The sequence below is a fragment of the Anoplolepis gracilipes genome, chromosome 1 (genome assembly GCF_047496725.1).
Source record: "Anoplolepis gracilipes chromosome 1, ASM4749672v1, whole genome shotgun sequence".
Taxonomy (NCBI): Eukaryota; Metazoa; Arthropoda; class Insecta; order Hymenoptera; family Formicidae; genus Anoplolepis; species Anoplolepis gracilipes.
Genome location: NC_132970.1, coordinates 17,033,619 through 17,057,411, shown reverse-complemented (window position 1 = coordinate 17,057,411; position 23,793 = coordinate 17,033,619). Strand labels below are relative to the sequence as shown.

The 23,793-nt window shown below is 33.6% G+C and overlaps 5 protein-coding genes across 10 annotated transcripts; 3 read left to right on the top strand and 2 right to left on the bottom strand.

The window, feature by feature from the left end:
* Window positions 1-534: 534 nt before the first annotated feature.
* On the bottom strand, window positions 535-5,801 carry LOC140668176 (TOM1-like protein 2). Of its 6 annotated transcripts, XR_012047144.1 has the most exons (10): window positions 5,528-5,801; window positions 5,064-5,233; window positions 4,442-4,723; window positions 4,080-4,343; window positions 3,598-3,901; window positions 3,310-3,430; window positions 2,784-2,892; window positions 2,041-2,091; window positions 1,597-1,870; window positions 535-1,514 (listed from the first exon to the last, which is right to left on the bottom strand). XR_012047144.1 is itself a non-coding variant. In XM_072896961.1 (9 exons), the coding sequence occupies exons 1-9, from the start codon at window positions 5,580-5,582 to the stop codon at window positions 1,670-1,672; spliced, it is 1,557 nt and encodes a 518-aa protein (XP_072753062.1). In that variant the 5' UTR covers window positions 5,583-5,801; the 3' UTR covers window positions 535-1,669. The 6 variants fall into 6 exon arrangements, 5 of the variants coding, with proteins under 5 accessions (XP_072753062.1, XP_072753273.1, XP_072753356.1 ...); XM_072896961.1 differs by having other exon boundaries at window positions 535-1,870; XM_072897172.1 differs by having other exon boundaries at window positions 535-1,870; window positions 2,862-2,892.
* A 350-nt stretch (window positions 5,802-6,151) lies between these two features.
* On the top strand, window positions 6,152-10,271 carry LOC140668073 (N-acetylneuraminate (7)9-O-acetyltransferase). Its single transcript, XM_072896688.1, has 13 exons — window positions 6,152-6,322; window positions 6,387-6,497; window positions 6,596-6,742; window positions 6,984-7,080; window positions 7,159-7,417; window positions 7,513-7,770; window positions 7,849-8,084; window positions 8,169-8,390; window positions 8,479-8,800; window positions 8,890-9,129; window positions 9,192-9,482; window positions 9,590-9,808; window positions 9,916-10,271. The coding sequence occupies exons 3-13, from the start codon at window positions 6,628-6,630 to the stop codon at window positions 10,039-10,041; spliced, it is 2,385 nt and encodes a 794-aa protein (XP_072752789.1). The 5' UTR covers window positions 6,152-6,322; window positions 6,387-6,497; window positions 6,596-6,627; the 3' UTR covers window positions 10,042-10,271.
* A 111-nt stretch (window positions 10,272-10,382) lies between these two features.
* Window positions 10,383-11,960, bottom strand: LOC140668427 (mpv17-like protein 2). Its single transcript, XM_072897457.1, has 3 exons — window positions 11,613-11,960; window positions 11,120-11,281; window positions 10,383-11,044 (listed from the first exon to the last, which is right to left on the bottom strand). The coding sequence occupies exons 1-3, from the start codon at window positions 11,613-11,615 to the stop codon at window positions 10,622-10,624; spliced, it is 588 nt and encodes a 195-aa protein (XP_072753558.1). The 5' UTR covers window positions 11,616-11,960; the 3' UTR covers window positions 10,383-10,621.
* Window positions 11,961-12,049: 89 nt separating this feature from the next.
* Dup (chromatin licensing and DNA replication factor double parked) lies at window positions 12,050-15,567 on the top strand. The gene is made up of 6 exons (XM_072896826.1): window positions 12,050-12,963; window positions 13,054-13,297; window positions 13,454-13,790; window positions 13,875-14,060; window positions 14,625-14,872; window positions 14,973-15,567. The coding sequence occupies exons 1-6, from the start codon at window positions 12,197-12,199 to the stop codon at window positions 15,342-15,344; spliced, it is 2,154 nt and encodes a 717-aa protein (XP_072752927.1). The 5' UTR covers window positions 12,050-12,196; the 3' UTR covers window positions 15,345-15,567.
* Window positions 15,568-16,176: 609 nt separating this feature from the next.
* Mrpl33 (mitochondrial ribosomal protein L33) lies at window positions 16,177-17,030 on the top strand. The gene is made up of 3 exons (XM_072897004.1): window positions 16,177-16,339; window positions 16,627-16,730; window positions 16,852-17,030. Exons 1-3 carry the CDS (start codon window positions 16,302-16,304, stop codon window positions 16,902-16,904), a joined length of 195 nt encoding a protein of 64 aa, XP_072753105.1. The 5' UTR covers window positions 16,177-16,301; the 3' UTR covers window positions 16,905-17,030.
* The last annotated feature ends 6,763 nt before the right edge of the window (window positions 17,031-23,793 follow it).

Here is a 23,793-nt window from a genome sequence, read left to right as displayed (position 1 = left end):
TATATGTTAATTGTTTGAAATAATTGTTAATAATGTGTATTAAAAATTCAAAATAATATTCCATTTCTAAGAGACATACACAATAGTGCTAAATTATAAAGTTGACATAAATATAACACATGAAAATGTTATAATGTAAAAATAATAATAACATATCGGTTGTATGTTAATTTTACATTGAAGTAATGAAAACATGGTAACACAAAATTTTAACATGTGGACGCACAATTTTTTATTGTGTACATATATAAATGTCTTTTTAATTTCGAAAATTACTTTTAAGAAATAGAATATGACCTTTATATAATTTTTATATTTAAAATATTGTACGATCATCCCTGTAACAATTAATTTTAAAAAACTGCCTAATTTCCAATACATAAAAGATTTTTTGTACATATCAAGTTTTGGTATAATTATAAACATATGTAATTATGTTTTTTAAATATATAATGTAATAACAAAAGTTATTTTTTTAATATTTAAAAATGTAATATATAAAAAATATATACATAGAGAGATAGAGGCAAAAAATTTTGGTTATGATGCACAGTTTTATTTTCTGCATAAGTGAAGAGTACATATTATATCCTTATTAACTGCGAGTTCAGTCAATACAGGCACCGCAGGTGTACTTTTTTCTATTTTTTAACCATCTATTCACACTAAGTATGCATAAATACAATGTAGAAACATAAGCAGAAACATAAACTTAGAAAATACAGTATTAAATGTTGGGGTAAATAATAAAAGTCTGAGGGATAAAGCTAAAATATCACTTTTTCTCCAGAACTGTAACAATAGGATGTGAAAAAAGATCCCTGGTCATCAATGTTACTGCTGCATTTACAATGATTCCAAAGAGAATATATTAATCATTTATATGTTATATAATATTACATAACTGCATAATGGATACTAGCAGTAATAAATTCATGATTCTAAAATTTATGTATTAATAAGTTATTAATATAGAGTTTCTACAATAGTAGGAATTACAGTAAAAATAACAATAATAATAACTCTGTAGAATGTGTGTGTACCTTTGTATAGAATGTCAAATAGCTGAGACAAAATTTACTTCAACATAGAAAAATAGTTTATCAATATATAGATAAAATCGATTATATTCAATTGTAAATATTTGTCCGAATATCCATGCATCAGTTCGGAAATTTGATCTAAATGCGATCGAATTCGATTCTGATTCAATCAGACAAAATTTATCATGAGATTTATTAAGATCTCTGGAAATTTTCATGGACGCATATTGTCGCTTATGTACAAACATAAATTAATCCTTAACATGCTATCATTCGCATAATAATTCATAGTCACAACTTTGAAGCAACTTATCCGTATTACGACCATAATTTTATAACAGAAATAATATCTCGAACATGATTGTATAGTATATCAGTTACCTTATTAAGTACGTACAAGCACAAAGCATTTTTCTCCTGTATGTACTTTGTCTCCCGTGCCTTTGTATGTTCTATATTTTATTCCAGCTCCTAATGTTAAAAATACAAATCGATATTTTAAATTATTAATGATACAGCAGGAGCGGCGATTTAATCAGAAAATTATACGTGCCGTTTAAACTTAACACGACAGTCCCAATAAAAGTTTAGCCTCCCATGTTTTACAACAGAGAGTTCCAAGGTACTTAAAGAGCAAATAGAGATTTATCTTGATCTTTGTTAATTTGACGCTGGATATTCTGATTACCAGTCGAAGTCGAAGAGTTTGAGCTGGCAGTTGTTGCTGTAGAGAGAGTCGGTAAAGCTTCAGCCGCGGCCGCGCGTTCTGCTAAGAAACGCTCGAATTCCGACGATGTCAGAGATTCCTGGTCGCCTTGTGCTCCAGGCTGCAATATAAATTATGTTATTCGACAACGGTTTTCTTGCGAAATTTAATTGCAAAAAAAATGGGATACCTTATCTCTTAAACTTGTGTGTTATGAACTCTTACAAAGATTTGTGGCCTGTTTTTAGCAATTTAAAAAAAAAATTGTTTTTACGCCTGTACGATACTTACTGTGCGATCTAACCAGGCTGCCATTTCATTGAATTCAGATTCCAGATTCGGCTGAATATCGAAAAACAAACACAACATTGAACAAAAAAATACAAACAATATACATATTGATGCAAACAAAACTCAACAGTAACATAATCAAAATTAAGAACTTTTATATTTTTAGAAGCGATGTGCAATTGTAATAACAAATATTTAACATATACAAGCAAAATTCACCAAGTTATACTGTACCTTGATCCCTTCTAGTACCTACATGTTTTTCTAATTTTATCTATTATCTCTGTTTAAGGCAATTTTGCATAAATTTAAATAAATTTCTTTAATAATTAACAAACATTTTCTAATTTATATCTATTATTAAATTATAATTTGAAAGATAATCTGTAATATCCAAAATTGCTTTATAAGAGATTTATAATAGTGCTGTCAATACTCAAATATTTGATTATCTTGGATATATTTACCAAGAATATCCGATTTATAGGATATCATGTGGATATCACTTGATATTATCATTATATCAAGTATATAACACCTAGATACCTGAGCATAGAAACTATTGTATTGAGCATTAACAATACTTTATCACATTTAAAGTTAACATCAAACATAAATTGTTAAACATTTTTATGTTTAATCATATTTTATAAAATGGACTAATTTAATTGTATGACTCGAGAAGACTGATGATTAATTTTAGTTAATTAATTAGTTTAATGAAAAAAGAGAATGTTACGCACGCTAGCACTAGTAGCAGTCTGGGGTAGCTTAGGGTTATTGCGGTTGAGAATTGCCGTACTAAGGCTACCTCCTCTCACCTGCTCCAAATTATCCTCGTATTTGCTGCTACTGTAAGTTTGAAAATATTATATTATTATTAATTTAAAATATATTATTAAACTATAACATACACTTACACATATTGTAAAGCAAATTTATGTGATTTTTGTGTATTTTGAAATAAAAAATATACAATTCGTCTATTTTTAAATAATTGTGTAGTAAAAAAAATTAAATGTTTTCTAATATTTTCTGTTACACATTCTTACATTTAACTATATATTTTCCAATGTTTTCTTAAGACTTGAAAAAGAATATGTCTTGTATAAATATGCTAAACTATAAAATAGAAATATTATTTTATTAAAATAATTGCAATTTTCATTAAAACAATCTCCTTCTATTATAAAAACAACAGAATTTTAATTATAACTTTAATTATAAAATTAAAATTTTAATTATAAAAAACAAAATAAAATATAATACCTATTCTTTGTTGTTTCATATGTTGCATTGCGCGATTGTGCAAACATATCAAACTCATCATTATCTCCTTCTTTTTTCTTCTTTTGGTCCGTTTTATTTTTATCCACCTCTTCAGCTGCACCTATTATTTAGAATAATATCAATCTCAATGAAAAAAGATAGCTATAGTCACATATGAGATACAGAAAATATCTAAATAAATTACATATAGATATAACTTAATAGAATTTAGTGCAACACCTTATATTGTTTAATTTTGTATGAAATTGTTTTAATTTTGATGCTTACCGAGTTCACTCATCTGTTTCGTCAAATCTTGCATATCGTCAGACAAATCTATAAGCGATTCCGCTTCTCGTTTAGTAAGAGCTGGAGTTGATTCAGCGGCATTCGGTGGGTGTCCGATCGCTTGAGCTAATATAGTACTCGCCGGTACTTGCGTTTTATTCTTCGTATAACGGGAATAACGAAGAAATAGATTGTTTAATTCATCGTTAATACGTAATAATTCTGCTGTCATTTCATCGTGGGCTAGTTTACCGATTAAATCAACAACACGCTCTTGCATTGCCTTACATGTTGAATAGAGTTCCTGTAAATAATTGTTTTAATATATTGTAATAAATTTATGTACACACACTACAAGTTATAAAAATATAATCTCATAAAGGAACATATATACATATGTGTAAAGAAAAATTATATGTAATTATATAAAATTTTATAAATAAATTTGAAACAAAAAAGAGAGATGCATATAAGATTCATACATTTAATAGTTCAAGATCCGCGGAATCTGGTTGTTGTTTACTACTTTGCTCTGGACTTGTAAAATACGCCAACATTTCCGATAACACACGCATGTTTCCTTGAACGACATCAAGCTCACTTTGTAACTTGGCCAACTGTTGTTCGTTCAACTGATTTAACTGTCCAATAGATTGCGATGTTTGAGGAGGTAAATGTGTTCCCAAAGAGGCAGGCTGCTCACATGTAGTCAGACTTGCTGGAATTTGCTCGGTTTCAGGTACGCTCTGTAAAAATATTATTTAAAAAAAGAAAAATAATTTTTAATTTGATAAAACATGAATAATCTATGTTCTATTTAACATAAGTTGAAGATGTTTCTCACTCTTTCTGGCGTGATAATTGGTGCCATGGCATCCAGATCAGTCATAGGGAACTGTATGCCTTTTATCTTCAATTCTTGATAAACCTGCACAACGCCTTGAGTGTGTGGCTGGTGACGGAATGTATCTGCCCATGTTTGAATCAAACTTAGGACTTTTTCTTGTACTGCAGTTGGCGGTTCATTTTTGGGACCAATTAATTTAACTAGATCTTGCACAAATTCTCTTGAACAAGCAAGAGCATGAAAGCGTTTTCCACAATTCTTCACGCATGTCTCCAATACCTGTTACATACAAATGGCCGTACTATGGTTATTTATGCAATTATGTAACATGCTATAAATTATGCTCATATCACAGTATCACAAAGATACTATTATATTTGTTATAGATATAATACAGACTAACTGATCTAATTGACACTAATAGTATAACGTGATCAAAGGTCAAAAATGTCAACGATGTCTGATTATATCATTTACAACATTATGTTACAAAGATACATGCATGACTAATGTATCTTACATTGAGTTACATGATATTGTGTAAAGCAAACTAGATCATATTTATCATATCTGATCATATGATTTTTACATATCATTTTCATCACGGTTTAATACTAACGGTAAGCGTATACATGACTATAGTATAATTTTTGCCGGCTGCCTGATTAAGCCTGCGTTTGATCGCTTTAATAGCGTCTTTCGGCCCGTCTTCAGTTTCGTTTATAATGTCACATATTTCCATGTTAAGTGTCCAATTTTCGCTTGGTAAGCTACCATCTGTAGCGGACTCTGAAATAACAAGAGAAATACTGAAGGCGAGCTACAAAAATTAGTTTCACTATCGTAGCTTGTCTAGAGCAATATTTACTTTACAGTAATAATACTTATTACGTATGTAATAACGCTTTTAATTACACATAATTAATCCGTTAATGAGAGAAAATATGTAGAATATCACGTTTGATCTCGATTGATGTCAATGACATTGATAGGCAATTGCCTCTCGCAGAAAGAGAGTATATATAAATATACGCACGACATAATTCAACTCGCGTACCGTGTGTAAATAAAAGGTAGACTTACCGATCTTTTGCCCTACTGGCGTGGAAAAGGGGTTGCCTACTCCAAACAGTGACATTTTCTCGTGGCACGTATCAGGACCGTTGCGTTGCCTTGTTAACCACCGCGTTTTCTCTCACCGTCCGCACTCACTGGCATACGTATATATACGGGAATACGGGAAACGCGGCCGCGATGATCGCCTCACAGCGACGACAATTTCGCGCACACTGACAATTTGTCAATTTCGCGTAACGCCAATTGACAGAATCATATGACGGTTCACGCAAACGCCGTACGTATGTACCTATACGCAGATATAGGGTATAGGTACGCGAATACGCGAATACGCGAAATCGCAAATGTCACGAAACCGCGAAAGACCGCCAATCAGCGCTGCGCAAAATAAGTGCAAAACGCCCTTTAAATAGACCCTCCGTATATGTACGTAGTATACGTATACACCGTCCATACACAAACACGTTTCACCACTGCACTCCTCGCGCACTCCTTTCTTGCCCTTGCCCCATTTCTCTCCTCGTCCCGTTCCCGAGTGCAGAAAGTGCAGTCGAAGGCCAGCAGCTCTCGATCTAACGCGTCATTCGCTTCGTGATTCACTTTCTCGCGACAACGGGTGCAGGTGCGGGGTGCAGTACGAGATATAGGGACCGGACCGCATCGCGTAGAAAATGAGAACCAATCAGACGCATTATCCCGCGTGGCGGCGTGACGTTGTTTTGCCGCACTAATTGCGAATCGTGCCGAATAGTGGAGATATATTTTCATGCATTATCATTTCGCCGTTCGCCTTTGCGATAAGTATGTATATTGAACGAAAATAACCGCAGTTTTTTTAACTGTGACACCATGATATATATTTCAGGTGAGCGACGGCGAATATATTTTTTCGTGAATAATTTACATATTGTCAGTTGATTACGGTAATCGCAACGATTTCCATGTGAGGGAAAAAACATCGGATCGCACACATTAGGTATGCAAATTTTCATAGTATAAATATCGACAATGCACGTAAAATTGATGCAAATACGATATAATACTAGATTATACAAATAACGTTTTATTTTACAGTGTCGACGTGAGCTGCAGACTCAGACTCCTTCATGACATCAGCGGAACATTTTATTAGTCTTATAACAGTAGCAAGTGCAAAGAAATTAGCTACTGCGCTTGTTATCTGTTTTATTATATATCATGGAGTCATACATCTTATTTATGGTATAATGGAAAAGCCTTTTATGTATTACCTGACTGTTGATTTATTTATCTCATATATGTCATTGTACAATATAGTTTGAGATAAGCACGTCTTATCAATTTTTTTAACGAATATTTTTATTAAAAATAGTGATATTACTTTAATTTTGCGATAACTTTTTGTCATTTAAAAATTTTTTTCAAAAATATTTTATTTTTGTCAAATGTAATTTATTAATTTATCAAAAATCTGTTTCCATAGGTAGCGATTCTTGCAAATGGTTATTGACAGAAGGTAGATACAAAGGAGATAAAGAATGGCAACCGTACGGTTGCATGATGCATCACTATACACAAACGTAAGACTATTAAGGTCTCTAATTTCCTTTAAAGATTAACTTTCCCATGTATAAAAAAGGATTTGTGTTCTTTTGTAGAGACAGCAGACGATGTATGAGATATCTAGCTTTCATGGGTCACCATAATCATTTTGTATTCACTGGCGATGCTAGAGTAAGACAATTGTATAAATCTTTTGTTTCACAATTTGTAATTGACGGCAAAGCGTCAGATCTCACGGAGTTGCCAGAAAACTCCGACTTGGGCTTTAATGACGGGCAGCTTAAATTAAATGTACAGTTTTTATGGCGACCACGACTCGATAGCACTATGATAGTAAACCTCAGAGGCTGGATGGTAATACATTATACATTATATAGCGAAAAAATATGTATATGAGATTACACTCAATTGGAAATAATAAAATTTATATACATAATCTGGTATTATAGCAAACGGATACGCCTAGTATAATCGTCGCGGGTTCTGCCGCAGCTGTGATTCTTGCAAACAATAATAGTGATACGCAACTCTACTCGGAATATAGTACAGGTTTGATTCGGCTGGTGCAACCGGTAGACTTTCTGGCTAAGAAGGGATCTCGATTTCTCTGGCTCTTACAAGATCCCGTACTCGAGGAAAGACTGCCTGCCCAATTGTCGGGCTTGGACAACAAACAGATCAATTTATGTAATAAAGCAGCCGAGAAGGTAATATGGTGAAATGCGATTCATTTGACGAAATATAGAAGAGAAAAACTAAATACTCTATAATTGCCGCGTACATAGATATTGTCTCATAGTGAGACTCGTATATGGCAAAGCAGCAAACTAGTCGGTATGGGTGTTCTCGAACAAAGTCCGGATGGTTATTTGGCAAGTCCATTATCACTCCGTCATAAAGTTCAAATACTATTAAACACATACTGCAATGATCATATGAATTTCGATGATGGAAGCTGTTGCAGTTCTCCCGAGCCAGCAACTACTCTACAGATATTAAGTCTATCTGCACTTGCATTATTGTAATTAAATGTTTAATTTATTATTTGTATGTTGTATAACAATGTATATTCTTTCCAAAGAAAGTAAGTGATAATCTGTTATAGTATAACAATAGGAGGAGGAGCATGGTTATACAGAAAAATGTGCAGGTATCGTTCTGAAGTGTCTTATTCTCATGTTACGTCTGAGGAAGTAGAGGATACGGAAGAAGCAGGTGCTTCAGAAGTTATACAAATTAAGCAACCTGAGATACAAGATTTCTACACTCTTATTACATCGTTAGCTCTCTTTTCTATTATATTGGCATATTTCTACTTGTGCGATAGGTAAGTAATGACATGCTTAATACGAATCTGTAATTTTATCCTTTAGATATTTTTAATAATTCTCTATTTTCTTATTTTTTACTTGCAGAACAAATTTCTTTATGAAAGAAAATAAATATTACAGTGAGTTCAGTTTCTGGTTACCATTAGGATATATCTTAGCTCTTGGATTATTTTTCACCGAAGATCGTGAAAGAGGACCAAGAGTGTTAAATAGAGAGCAAACGGATGAATGGAGAGGCTTAATGCAAGCAGTTGTTCTTATATATCATGTCACTGGTGCCAAGAATGTTCTACCAATTTATATGTACTTAAGATTAATTAATTCTGCCTATTTATTTCTGTCTGGATATGGACACTTTTATTATTTTTGGCAAACCGGCGACGTATCTCTTGTTAGATTTGCCAGAGTATGTATCAGAAAAGTTATATAACTGATCGGTTTAAATCATCAAGTTGTGTTTTACGTTTACAATAAAGTATAATTGTTTTGTTTTAGGTCATGTTCAGATTAAACTTATTGACAGTATCGTTATGCCTTTGCATGAACAGGCCATATCAATTCTATCATTTTGTACCATTAGTGTCATTCTGGTTTTTAGTGATTTACTTTCTGGCCTGGCTACCACCCAGAATATATTCCGGAAGTTTAGCGGAATATGGTCCGAGAGCCTTGCTGTATTTTGCTTTGAAACTTTTGGGTCTTGTGTCAATAATCACTATACTATATATGTCAGAGGTAATGAACAACTTTCATTAGAGAATATATTCAAAGTATAACACCTGTCTTTATCAACACAGGTATTTTTTGAGAAAGTTTTCGTCACGAGGCCCTGGAAAGCGTTATTCGTGACGACTGACGATGACATTCGCGAATGGTGGTCTCGCTGGAGAGTCGACAGATACAGCGTAGTTTGGGGCTTGACCTTCGGAGCTGGTCTTGTCGCTCTTCAGAGACTAGACCATATTCCAGGCACCGCATTGTCCTCCGTGCTGGCATTGATCTCTTTAATAGCATATACTACTTTCACAATTTTGTGCCACTCTGTATCAGAGTGTGAGGAGATTCATTCTTACGTCGCTTTTATTCCGGTAAATTCTAATCCTTTTAACTTTTGTATTATTAATTATTCTTCTATGTTTCTCTTTATATCAACTTCTTTATTATTACTTTGATGTATCAATATTATTTTCATTAGATTATAGGATATATCGCTCTTCGAAACGCATCATTGGCATTACGGGGAAAACACTCTGCACTTTTAGCTGGATTGGGTAGAATAAGTTTAGAGACATTAGTTGCCCAAGGCCACATATGGCTGGCAGCAGATTCACATGGAGTGCTTGTTTTATTACCTAGATTCCCAGTATTAAATTTGCTGGTTACATCGTTCATTTTCATCTGTGCCAGTCATGAAGTAAATTTCTTAAAATATTTGTTGTATTAGAAAGAAACATTATATATTTTCATACTAGTAAAATTACAATTGATTTTTTTATCAATAATGGAAATTTTATCTTCCAGATTCACAGATTAACAAATGTTTTAGCACCATATGCAGTACCAAATGACTGGAAATTAGTAGCTCGTAATTTGCTACTGTTTACAGCTGTATTGGTACCTATTGGCATTCATGATGGAATGTTTTAAAAACTGGAAACATTTAAAAAAGAATCAAAAATATTTGCAATAAATGTGCAAAGTAAGAAAAGACTTCATGTCATATATAGACTAATTAAAGCCAGAAGATTAATTGAATAAACTTATGTATTATAGCTTTTCTTATAATGAAGGATAAGAAAATTACATACCACATTCAATATATTTCAAGAATTATTGTGTAATATAAAATATTTTTTTATTTTTATTTATCCATTTTAGAAGTGAATTAAAGAATTAGATGTCTTTGTTTATTTATTTGTATATTTTATTTATATCACCTATAATTTATAATTTTATAAACTTATTCGGTTTTAATTATATAATAGATATATATAAATATATATTATGTACACAAAGTATGTACTATATATATTATATATTCAATTAAATATGTTACAATAAACATGTCTGAAATTAAAATCTTAGTCCTGCCTGCAGGGAATAATTATTGTATAAGGTACAAAAACGTGATGCAAGTTTTCTATAAATAAGTCCTATTTTTTAATTTATTACTTTAAATTCTGTTTCTTTTTCTAATCTCATTTAAATTGTTCTATTAATCAAAATATTAACTATTAACTGTTTGTACATTGTGCTTTACATGGCTGGTGTACACATCATAACCAAGAGATATCATATTATCATAGAGCACTCTATATCGTGTAGGAAGAAAATAAAAATTAATGACTTGGGCCGGAGGCCATATAACCCATTCAGCTATGTATAATCTATGTGCTTTCTTTCGGACTTCGTCTTTAAATTCTGCCCAGCTACTATTCTCCAGCATAGCTAGTGTCAAGAAAAACATACTTATACAAAGAGGTGAACAAATCAATTGATCTACAACCACTTTTTTTAGAACTACACCGATAGTGCGTCCAGCCATTCTAGTGTCCAAGAAATTGTACCAGTAATGACAAACAACTCCAATAGACATGCCAGATATGGCCATGTTTCTTGTTCTGATAAAGCTCCAGCTATTCCATTCACCCTACAAAGGAATAAAGAAGAGTTGTTAGAATGTCATAAAAATTAGCAAAGCGCTATTAGTGTGCATTTAACGAACCTTTAATATCTCATAATGCTGTTCTAAAACGTCTCCTGTCGCAGACAGAGAAACTGATATCGCTACATTTGTATACAGTAAGTTTTTAGGTGAGAATATGCGTTCCTTTAAATGATTTATTCTACCAAAAACTAGTTCCAGTCCTCTGGCAATATTCATTGTCTAAAAAATAAAATAATATTTGGGAAAAGGTTGAATTTATTAAATTCTATTCCGTTTTTATATTTTATATCAAGAGGTTAATTATTTTTTAAGAACTGTAAAAGTGATGAGGATCATCTCATAAAACTTATTAAAATATAGAAGATTGTTTGTGTATTTCACATATAAGCAAAGTATACGAAGCTCCTTTATAATTTTCTTTTAAAAATACGCTTCCAATTGAAAGAATTACATTTTTTAGGTTAAGTAAAATTAAGTAAAATTAAATTAATTATCTAATATAAGAAATTTATTGAATTACTGTTATTTTCATTAAATGAGAAACACTTACCATCTTTTTTTCATAATATACCACTGTTTATTTTGATCCTATTTTATATTTCGCTCAACAAAAATTAATTATACTTAATCTCACACATGGGAAAGGCACAGGACACATTGCACATTGCATGGGACATAGGACACAGTGACCGAATTCGATATATATATTGAAAAGAGTTTTGGCGCTCAAGCGATAATTTCGAGAGACAGAGATATCGACAATTGGTAATCTCCGAAAGTTTCGAATTAATTGACTGACTAATTAGAACGAAAAGAAAAGAAAAATTTTTTTTACTCTAAAATTGATAAAGCATCAAACGGACCGCGTCCCATGTTTACAGACAGTATTGAGAGACAACGATGCAACGAATATCTTTCACGATTAATAAATATTCTTGACGCCAGAGTTCGCTTCAATATGTAAAGAACTTCAACAATCGCAGTTCTACATTCCCGAGTTCTACATTACTTCACTGCTATCAGCTGATTCACGGCGTTGCTTCATAAAAAGGCGGGATTTCGGTACGAGAACGAGAACGATAATAGAGGTTATTCCCTGCGAGTGTTCGTTATTCGCAACGTTACATTGTAACCATGTCGCAGCCATCGGTAACGGCATATTTTAATACGCGCAAACGGCAAGCATGCGACGAGTTACGCGGTAAGTCCAAGGTTTTGCTACTGGAGCGAGATACCTCGAGTAGCCAAGCGTTGACATATGCCGACAATTCGGAGCAGATTGTGCCCGATGAGAATAAGAGAACGAGTCCTAAGATCGTGCTGAAACATGTTCCCGTGAAGGAGGGCACTCGTGCCAATAAAGCGGTTCGCAATATCCAGTTTGATTCTTCGAAAGCAAGCCTCGAGAGAAGCCCGAGTAGGCCTAGAACACGAGCTATGCGCTCGCGCGCGTTATCCTCCACCGATGGAAGTCAGCCGGGCATCAGGGATAGCTTGCTGAAGGCGAACGGCAGCTCCGAGACTAAGAAAGTGCCTTTTGAGAAGAAGGGTATGCTCAGTCCGAAGAAAAAGCCGCAGACTCCTACAAAGTGTTCCGTTGTCCCAAATAAGGACACCGTGATCAAGGGGATTGAGGGCGAACAATCTGCCAGCAGTTGTCCGCTCACTCCTCCGTCATCGAGAAAGGTCTCGATGATGGAGAGACTTGCGAAGAATGATGATTTAAGCTTGAGCGAGATCAAAAATAGAATTCAAAAGTCCTCCAGATTGGCGGAACTGAAAGCTATAACACAACGCATTGCGAATCATGAACGCGCCCTGGAGCAACTAGAGAAGGCAAGTGATATTAAGAAACCTCAAATGCAAAAGTTTGAGAAAATAGAACTTGAAGTTCCTGTGAGGTAAGAGTTTGTTATATGCTTGATAATCGAGTGGACCTTAAACTCTTTGTAACTTTCTCTTCTTTTTTATATATATATATATATATAAAGTCCACAAAAAGGATGTAAATCTCCAATCAAGGCATTGCGAACTCCAACCAAGAATGCAGATCTTTTAGAGATGGCCAGTCCCCAGAGGAGAATTTTATTTGAGCCTAAAGAAACAACTCCAAGTCCGATAAAATCTAGTCCTACATATCAAAAATATATGTCGTTGGCTGAAAGTGAGAGACCTGGATTGGCATTACCTTATAATTATAGATTCCTGGCTGAAGTATTTAGATGTGTAGATACGGTAATACTTTAAAAAGTACTTCACACCTTGTAAACTTCTTTTTATTCTATATTTTAAATCTGTTTATAAATACTTAGTATTTATAAAGATTTATATCATTAACATGATTTAAATCTATGTTTATAATTAAAGATAAAGCATTTGATTCTGTCTTAGGTCTCAGCAATGCTGTTTAATAGAAAGGAATTGATAACATTCAGTAAATTGAAACCTGCAGTTCAAGAGTTATTACGACGTAACTTTACACTGGAACATCTGGCTCAAATAAAAACTATTTATCCTGCTGCATATACTTATCATCAAGAGAAAGTTCGAAATTTTGGTTCAGTATCTAAACAGGAGAGATATGAATTAATTCTGACACCTGTAGTTGAAAAAAATGATGGAAGAAATACTCCTGACGCAGATAATGTATTGAAGACTGCCTCTAAAAGTAGCATGGGTCCTACAGTACTGCTTGAAAGAAAAAAGAAATTTTATAATATTTTATTAGGTACCACATACATATATACATATACTAGATTTATTTATAATAGTAATTATGTATAGATATTTAAATAACATATTTTTATTGCAGAAAAAGTGAAAGATGAACATGAGAAATTTTTACTGAGCTTTGAAAGTCCAAAATTAATGAATATACCGAGGGAGAAAATAATACGTTGGCATCCCGAGTTTGATGTGGAGTCTTGTAAGCAAATTGAACAAGCAGAATTACCACAACCACCTGTTGTTGAGAAGCCAACTGCTAAAGATGTTCTTGGTAAGAATTACGAGATATCTACATCAAAATAAAAAGAATGCATAATGAAAATTTATTTTTTATATTGTTATATTATGCAGTTAGAATATTCGCGTATATAATATTTTTCATATTATATACATTGATATTACACACACACACACATGATGCAAATGTAATCTTAATATCAAAGACAATAAGTAGGACAAAATGTTGCACAATAAGTTTAAATGCAATGCATTCGCGTATTTGCGAAATGTGATTTTTACATAGCTTTAACATTGCAAAACCTTGTTGATTAATCAGCAATTAATATAAGAGTATTACTTACATATAATACTTGAACAGTTACATTATGCATCCTCGCATTATGGGTCATTCGTCTTTAATCAATAAATTAATTTTAGAAAATGGATTTAAAATATTATTTAAAAGGGATCGAATTATTAGTAGAATATGTAAGTTTCTATTTTGTTAGTGGTTGATTAGACAAATTCGTAAAATATTAATATTTGTTAATATTTTATTAATATTTTTCTTTTCTTTTTGTAATTACATTTTTATCTTTCATTTTTTTTTTTACAGATAAAGCTAAATCTTTATTCAATTGTGGTACACGCATGGAGAAGGCATTGCAAAGGTTGGCTGAAGCAAACTTAACTACAAAATCTAAATCCCCATCTTCTTTGCAAGATTCTACAACACAAACTACAGGAAATGGTATTCCAAAGGTTAATATTGCCATTGTGGATACTCCACCAGCTACGCCATCCACACAAATCAATCAGTTGAATACACTATTTAAAGGTATCCCTAAAGCTCTGCTCCAGAAGGTAAGAATTATTCTCAAATAATTTAACATTTACAATACAATACAATATATATATATATTTTTTTTTTTTAATATATATAATTGTTCTGTAATATTTGTAGGTTCGCGCTAGGCAGGAGGCAAAAGCATTAGAAGCAATGACAAGAACGCCAAATGCGGACAAAGAAGCTGCGTTGTACTCCAGACTTCCCGAGTTAGCGAAATTTCTTCGAAATATTTTCGTGGCAGAGAAAAAGGGCGTTTTGCCATTGGAGGCAGTGATACAAAAGTTAGACAATTCTTTCAGAATAAAATTAACGTCGCAAGAAATGGAAGAGCATGTGCGGCAATTATGCAAACTATTGCCTACATGGGCTAGTATTCATAATGTGCGGAAAGTGAATTATCTGAAATTAGATAAAAATGTTGAACTTGCCAAGGTAATTAAACGATTAGAAGTTTTAACCAATGATAAAGTCAAGACGACGTCATGATTTATACATTTTGAAACTATATCTTAGAAGATACTTTATATATTTTCATGTGTAATAATAATGAAACTATTATGTTTTATGAAAACTAGCATGCTTAATTTTTAATAAGATATAGAGTGTAATAGAAAAATGATTGAATGCATCTTATAATATCATGATTTCAGTTATTTATGCTTTACTTATGCGAACATTTTCGAATATCGAAAATTATAAAATATGAAATAAACCAAAAATGTGAATGTAACATTTTATATTGCTTATTTATCTATGTTTTCAATTTTTAAAAAAATATTGAAATATTAAAAAATATTATTTTTAATATAAAATATCAATATGTAGATTTATATATGGTAAGAATTTAAATCAAATCATGGAAATTTTTGAATTGTAAAATTGCTGATAATGTAATGCACTGCCCTTAATATTAATTAATAAAACTAGTACAAAATGTATTCATATGTTTGTGAATATTTAGCTTAATTAAATATCCATATACAATTTGGTATAAATTATATGTACAAATAAGTATAGTTAATTCAAATCTTTTTGCAAATATTTAAAATTTAATTAAAATTAAAATTTATTTTCTTTATATCTAAATTTTTTACAATAAAAAAAGATGTATTTATCATAGTTTTTTAAATATATTTTTATATTCTTTTAATTTCAAAAATATATATATCTATATAATAAAGAAAAAAATCTAGATTTGGAGCAGATTGTTAGCAACAATTGTTAAAGAAGATTTCTATTTTCGCGATATTACCTTGGATGATATCTTTGCTAATGTTATCGACAGAGGTCTGATAATGGCAATCATACATTACCTAACCTAAAGCTAAAGTGTACAGTAAATATCACTTGCATTGGAGGTACGGTTTGTCGAATATTTATTCATAATAGATCACATGTTAAATAATGTTCTGAATTGCGATATCGAAGGAGATTCCTGTCATCATGTTCTTAACGAACACGTTATTAAAGACAAAGAGCAAGTAAGTGAGAAAGCTTTAATTAAACGATCCCTAATTTCCAGGTTAGAATATTGATGGAGAGTAGATTTATTTAAAGGAGAAAAATATTGCTTTTACTAATTATCAGAGACACTTGCAAAAAATTACGCATTTTTTAATGAAGATCAGTTAAGTAGAATATTTTTTCGTGAAAAAAATAAGATTAAACATAATATTTATATTTCTTATCAAAAACACTTATTGTATCTGTATAACAGTGTAACAAATAATTTAAATATATATAAACCCTTTGTTATTTTTAATCACAGGCTCATCTTAGTCCTTGTAGAAAGTCTTATAAGTGGTCATAAGTTGGTGCGTATTCGAGAGAGGCTGGCTGACAAACTAGAATTTATATACTATGATCCTCTTGGTAAGTAGCTATTTATGCACATTATTTTTTTGTTAGATAAAACATGATTTTTTAATTAGAAAATATTAACATTGAAGTTATTGTTTCATATTTATGCTAACATTGTATTGTTCTTTTGCAGTTCGATGCAAGGCACTATACAAAGAAAAGAAGAAAATACGTAGTTTGAAATAATGTATCTACTATCTTTTATTATAAAATTTTCATCAATGATACGCAATGAATATTTTTCATTGCGTATCAGTATAGTGTTATGAATTCAGAGAAATGCAATCTGCGTTTGTTATAAAAATGATAAAATACGATTATAAAATTATAAAATAATATTTTGTTCTACTTATTGTCATTCATATTAAGACTATATTACATCATGTGTGTGTGTAATATCAATGTATATAATATGAAAAATATTATATACGCGAATATTCTATAAATGATTAAATTCTAATGAAATATAATATATTTATGTTTAACGTTTACACATGGCTTTTTACTTCATATACATTTAAATATTATTTTAGATACAAACTCGATGTTACACAAATACAATAGAGAAAAATAAAAAATGATGTCTATAAGTGATATATGTATATATAAATGATTATTTCTCACAATATTAATTATAATAAGTATATTGCGAGATTTTCTTATCTGAGTCTATTGCACAAAAGTATTGCAATTTTCTTCTTTTCTTCTTTCCTTTTTATTCTTAGATTTAGTAGTTGTTTATCGATGTGTTCAGTGATATAGCTCAACGTTATAAAATCTCGAGTTACTATGAAAGAAAAGCTGCACCTCGATTCCACTTTACGTATTATTACCAAAAGTTGTTAAGTAAAGCATACAGTTAGTATGAACGCTTTGCCTAAGTTTCATGCCGGTCGGAAAGACCGAAAGAGAGGCGAACGGAGAGACCAGCCAAGAGTCTCGACATCGAGATTGGGGGTAGATTTCCTTTGATCCTTAACAAGGAACACAAAGTTGTATTATTTCCACCTGGGTTTCAAACGGTTCGAAATCCGCCAGGCGTGAAACGCGATCCGCCCTCTCTCTCTCTCTCTCTCTCTCTCTCTCTTTCCCTCGCGCGCCCGTTCCCCGTTTCCTCGTCCCTTATCCCCCTGGTTCTGGAGAGACTACTCCTTTCCACCCTTCCCGTTCCCCTGTCTTTTCGTTCCTCCCGTTTCTCGCTCCTTCCCGGATTGCGGGAGCGGAGACGACGCCGCGCAGTTTACTGATGTTGCAAATTCAATTTCTCCTTTCGCCCGCGGACCATTGTCCAGAAGAAAGGGGGAAAAACCGCAGAAGGGGTTGCGTCCCGCAGAGGGAATCGTCTCTCTATCTCTCGCGATTGTGCGCGTGACAGCTCGTGAGATTCAGAATCCTTTCCGCTTTTTTTTTCTTTCTCTCTTTTTCCTTCTCTCCCGCTTCGAAGAAAAGGCTTCACGACTTCCTCCTCAACGCACGCATGCGAGCCTGTAATTGTGAGATACAAACTTTCGCGCTTATTTTTGTGTCATTATTCGATGTATTGTTGAAACGTCGTTGAAGAGAATCATAAAGTAAGCATAAATCCGTCGAGTCATTCATTGATGATCGGGGTTTTCTGTGTTTACGTAAAATTTTCGCTTCACAAATGAAACAGCTCGACGTCAAGAGCAAGAAGAGAAGGGGAAAAAAAAATGTGCAGAAGCGAAGAAGCCGCACGAAGAGAAATAGAGAGAGAAAGAGAGAAAATAAACAGTAAACGAAAAGAGATTGAGCAGGCGATTTTCTCTATGGGGTGAGTTTCAGTTGCCTCGCGTTCGAGGGCGTGTTTTTTCTTCACGTCCGCGCGAGTTATTTCCACGTTAACAGTGTACGCGAGCCCGTTAAAGTGGCCTGCTAATTAACTGCGTTATTTTTTTTAACAACTCTCCGTTCACGTCGTTGCTTCCCTCTCCTTCCCCCCATCTCCTTCATCTTTCAGCGACGCTGAGGATGAGGTTCAATATTTTTTCGCGGACTTCCGTGTTTTACATATTTATCCGTCAGCTTTTATATAAACGCCGCGTCGAAGAAGGAGACGAAAACTCGATATAACAATCAAAATTAAGAGGAGCTGAAATTATTGCGCAAGAGTGTTCTTGAGAGAATTCTTTCGCCGAATCGTTATCAGATAAACAAGTCGAGAGGTAGAGACAATCGCGATTTAATTTCTGAACAATATTTCAGCTTTCAAGCATAAACACAGACCAAATTTGGCGACCAAACTTTCACGCAACGGACGACATTGAACGTATCTATACGGACATGTATCCCTACAGCATCCGTGTAGAAATAACATTTTCTTGTAGGAATATTTTTATTATATTTTGTTATATAATTACATTTTATTATATTTTGTAGAATATTTTATTATATAAGATACTAAATAATTTTAACGAAATAATATAACTGTTAATAAATCTAATATTTAATTATATTCAAACAATATGATAATATGTAACATACAATTCAATAACTAGTATTACAAAATTTGTTAATCAACAAGATTTTTTATATAAATATGAAAAATGCACCCTCCGTTTTACGTTCTCTTCTGTATACATGCTTTGGGGGCCTATAAATTTTGTTTTCTTTTTTTTTTTTAAAGCTCTCCTTTATCCAAAATTAATACAATTCATCTTCTGACAGATTTGCCATGATCACGTACATCTCAAGACTGACGTGCTATTTAAAAAAATTCACGGATGCGATCCGGATATACCATATGTATAAACGATCAAATCCGATTTTGCCAGTACGGTATGGATACGGTACGGATAAGTATAAATGAGCCTTAAACTGTTTCATCTATGGGAGCACGTTCGACGAATAAAAATATTTAAGAAGATTGATCCGAACACACAATGATTCGCTCGCGAGCGGAATCGTATCGATCGCGTCCGGAGGGGAAGATATATGTACGCGAGATGCGCGCGGAAAATCGACGACGTATAAACTCTAAAACCTTAATATCGTCGTGTCGAATCCGCGTGCGAGATCGGTTGCGGGCGGCGATATAAGATGGAGAAGACGGTGATATGGTATAGAGAGGTATCTCTCTGTGCCAAGAGAGAAGGAGGAGGAGGAGGGGGGAGGGGGGAGGTAGAGAAACGGGGGGGGGGAGGCAAACGCGACGCGGCACCCTTCTTTTCTCCGCCACGAAAAGGCACTTGAAATAAATTGAAAATGGCTGGTATCGCTCTGCCACCCCCTTTTCCATCCCCACCCTCTCCCCCGCTCCCGGATAAGTGATACCTACATCATCTACACGCACATCAACCGCTATTTCTCTCTCTTCCTCTCTCTTGCTATCTATCCTTCTCCCCCTTCGTTTTCCTTCATGAATTCGAAACGCGACGTTCGAATCGGCATCGGAATCCATTCGAATCGCTTCAATTAATTCAATCGAGGGTAGACGGGAGAGAGGGCTGAGGAAAGGAACAAAGAGCGCGTGTTGCGCCTCGGAAAAGTGAAAACTTGTTAATTGCTGCGATCTCTGGACGCGAGTCCCGCAGTTCACAGAAAATACGAAGAATCTGAGATTTGAGTTCTAATATAATAAAATGTTTTAGATCCTTAGAATTACATATACTTAATTTTACAATACTTATTAATTTTACATAATTTTTATAGTTATAGGCATACCACGTATTGCCGTTCAAAATTTCTGTATCTTTTCAAAGAAGTAAAGATTCCAAATTTTGGTGTTTCCAATCTTTATCTTGTCTCATGTTTTCACATTTTTTTCTATGTAATAAAATTTTATTCCTTAGTTTGTTTTTAATTACATTACATACGGTGTTTTTAATTATATACACATAAAGATTTCTCTCTCTCTCTCTCTTTCCAAAGAGACTAAATTCTATCTCCATCGCCGAAGGAAATAGTGTCGCGATGCAGCGAGTCCTCGGTTCGCGAAATTCGCCGGGTTTTCCGCGTGTTAATGTAGAGGCGCATAAACGAGGGCGCGGCGGAAACACACGCATGCACGCAAACACACGCGCATAACTTCAGCGACGGGCTAACACATACATACGCGCGCGCACGTAGCAGTAAGCAAAGGCACACACGAGCGACAAGGTGTATTGAATCGACGAGTATCATGCAGCTGACAGCTAGAGCTAATTGAATCTTGACTCTATCTATCTGTCGACCGAGGCTGAGACTCGCCACCGCCACCGACGCTACCACGAATTGCATTTCCCGTTCGGCGATATCGCTCTCGCGCCCCCAAAGAATTCTATCCTTCCCACGCCTCACTTTTCCTTCCTTCCTTCCTTCCTTCCTTCCTTCCTTCCTTCCTTCCTTCCGTCCTTCCTTCCTTCCGTCCTTCCTTCCTTCCTTCCTTCCTTCTTTCCTTCCTTTCTTCCTTTTCCCTCGTGGTTTTAATCCCCGCCATTTCGTATCATGAAAATATGTCGTATATAAAGTGCAAAGTTATGTGTCTTGACGAGTTTCATTCTCTTCACGAGTCTTGGAATTTCTCTCTATAAAAATTTAAAATATCTAAGATGTATATATCTTTTTTTTTAAACCCTCTTTTTCTCTTTTTTTTTCGTGTTTTTTATGTATAATTTATTTTTTATTTACACAATCCCGATTATGAGAATATTATAACGATTAATCGTCTTATTATGCAAATTTTCAGGAAGCAAGTTTTACACGGGTGCAATTGTCTCTGTTGGATTTGTCGAAGCATTTTTAATTTTTCGAAATTTTATTTTCGAGCATTACAGTTTCGAATTTAGATGAAATAATGGCAAATCTGATGACAATCGTGTAAAATATAAAGGGATCTTTTTGCATAATTTTCTCCCGTTCTTTGATCTTTCTGTCAATTTCTTTCAATCTTGGTTAAATACCAAGTTTTTTCACAATCTTGTAATATAATCTAAATGTAATCTTTTATAACTCTTTTATTCTTCAATTAACCAAACGTTCAAGTCTTACAATACCAGATTTATTGAATTAAAAGTCTCAATTTTTTAAAAATACGTATATATTTCTAGGAGTTTAATAGTCTCATTGATTATTAGTGCCTCGATATTGACGTTGGAAGAAAAATCTGCTAGTTAGCGGAATCTATGGATTCTGCACCGCGGCGTCACAGGTGGGTACCACTATTCTCGGAAATAAATAAGGAGCCAGATAGTCTAGGACCCGATGAGCATTGGACGCGCGCGCCATTAACTTTATCGCCTCGTTAACGGCGTCGTTTGGGCACCGTTCGCAAGGAGAGGATCTCGATTCGGAGACGCCGGTTCCGACCTCAGAATCTTTCAAAGGGTTACAAAAATGCGCGTGTGAACGAACGCGCGATCTTAACCGGAGACTGGACGAACATTTCCGCGCCGCGTGAGACCGTGTCCGCCCGCGCGCGCACATACGTCAGTAAAACGTGACGTATAGAGGGTGGACGAGAGGGTGAGCAAGAGGGAAAGATTGACAAGAGAGAGAGAGAGAGAGAGAGAGAGAGAGAGAGAGAGAGAGAGAGAGAGAGAGAGAGAGAGAGAGAGAGAGAGAGAGAGAGAGAATCCAATATAACTGCACACACGTTTATAGGGTCGATGGGAATATATTGGAGCGGATATTGAAATACTTGTTGGTAGTTTGAGTTGAAGGCGAGAGATGCCTTTCTCGATGCCATCTTGATTGCGCAATCGAGGCACCGATGCGGCCCCCGCTACAGAATTTGACGATAAAGATCGCGCTCGGATTATAGGAGGCCGCGGAGGTCGTTTCCTCCCCCTTCCCCCTCCCCCCCTGTCTGCCCCGCGACGCTGATAATGGCGACCACTGAACTATACCTGTTTCGCGACCCCATCCTGGACAGCGTCTTTGAAACGTCGTTGCGCGATTATTGTTATCGAAAATCATTAATAGAACGAAGAAAGAAAGACACATTCGAGACTTTGAAGTTTTCAATTTTTTCACCAATCGAAAGAAGCATTTTTTCAACCGTCGAACTGACCGAGTTGTTAGATGCAAACAGAAAGAAAAGAGATGCGCGATAAAATTTTAATTCTCCTCAAAAATGTCTTTTCTTTCTCTCGCTCTTGTTAAAAATTCCATTTCATTGTTATGAGGATTGATTTAGTCTTTTAGAGAGAGAAAGAAAGAGAGAAAGATTTTTAATTAATAATTAAGAAAAAATAGATAGAAAGTAAAAAGAATTAAATGAACTGAAATTAATATAAACTATATAAAGACAGACTTACTTAAAAAAAGATGGAAAAATAGTTAAGTACAATTTATTTTAATTAATACTTGTGAAATACTTATATATATATATATCAGGGTTGGGAAGTAACGCGTTACTTGTAACGCCGTTACCGTTACATTTACTATTTTTTGGTAAAGAAGTGATAACGGCGTTATTATTTTTTTTTCTATAACTGTAGTGATAACGTACTTAGTTACATTTTTTTAGTAATGGTAACGAATTTTACAGTTACTTTTATCGTGACTTTTTATATATGGAACCTATTTATGACATATTATATTTCCTATTTTCGTATATTCAATCTTCAATTATCAACAGATATTCATATAGGTATTTAGAACGTGCTAACATCTTTATAAGCGCGTTCTGAACACGGACCGTAATTATGAGAGTACAAAAAATATATCGTGTATTTGACTATAGTTATAAATTTAATGCAAACTAAAATTTTTTTATTTATACCTTGAGCGTTTTAAAATTTTCTCCTTATTATTTATGGTTTTACAAATTTAAAATGAACAATTTTTTAAAATTTATTGATACTTTATTAATATTTTAATTATTAATTTTTTTAATAAAATATATTACAAAAGTATATTTTTTATTTAATTTTAAATCTTGTTTTAACATTAAAAAAGTAAAGAATAATTACTCTTAAGTAACGATAACGATAACTAGTTACTTTTTAAAAGTAACTTTCCCATTTCTGATATATATATACATGTGAGATTATAGTAAATTACTAACAATAAGCTGCATCGCATCAGCAGAGTACAAAACGATCGCAGCGGTTAAACAATCATAAATGATTAACTA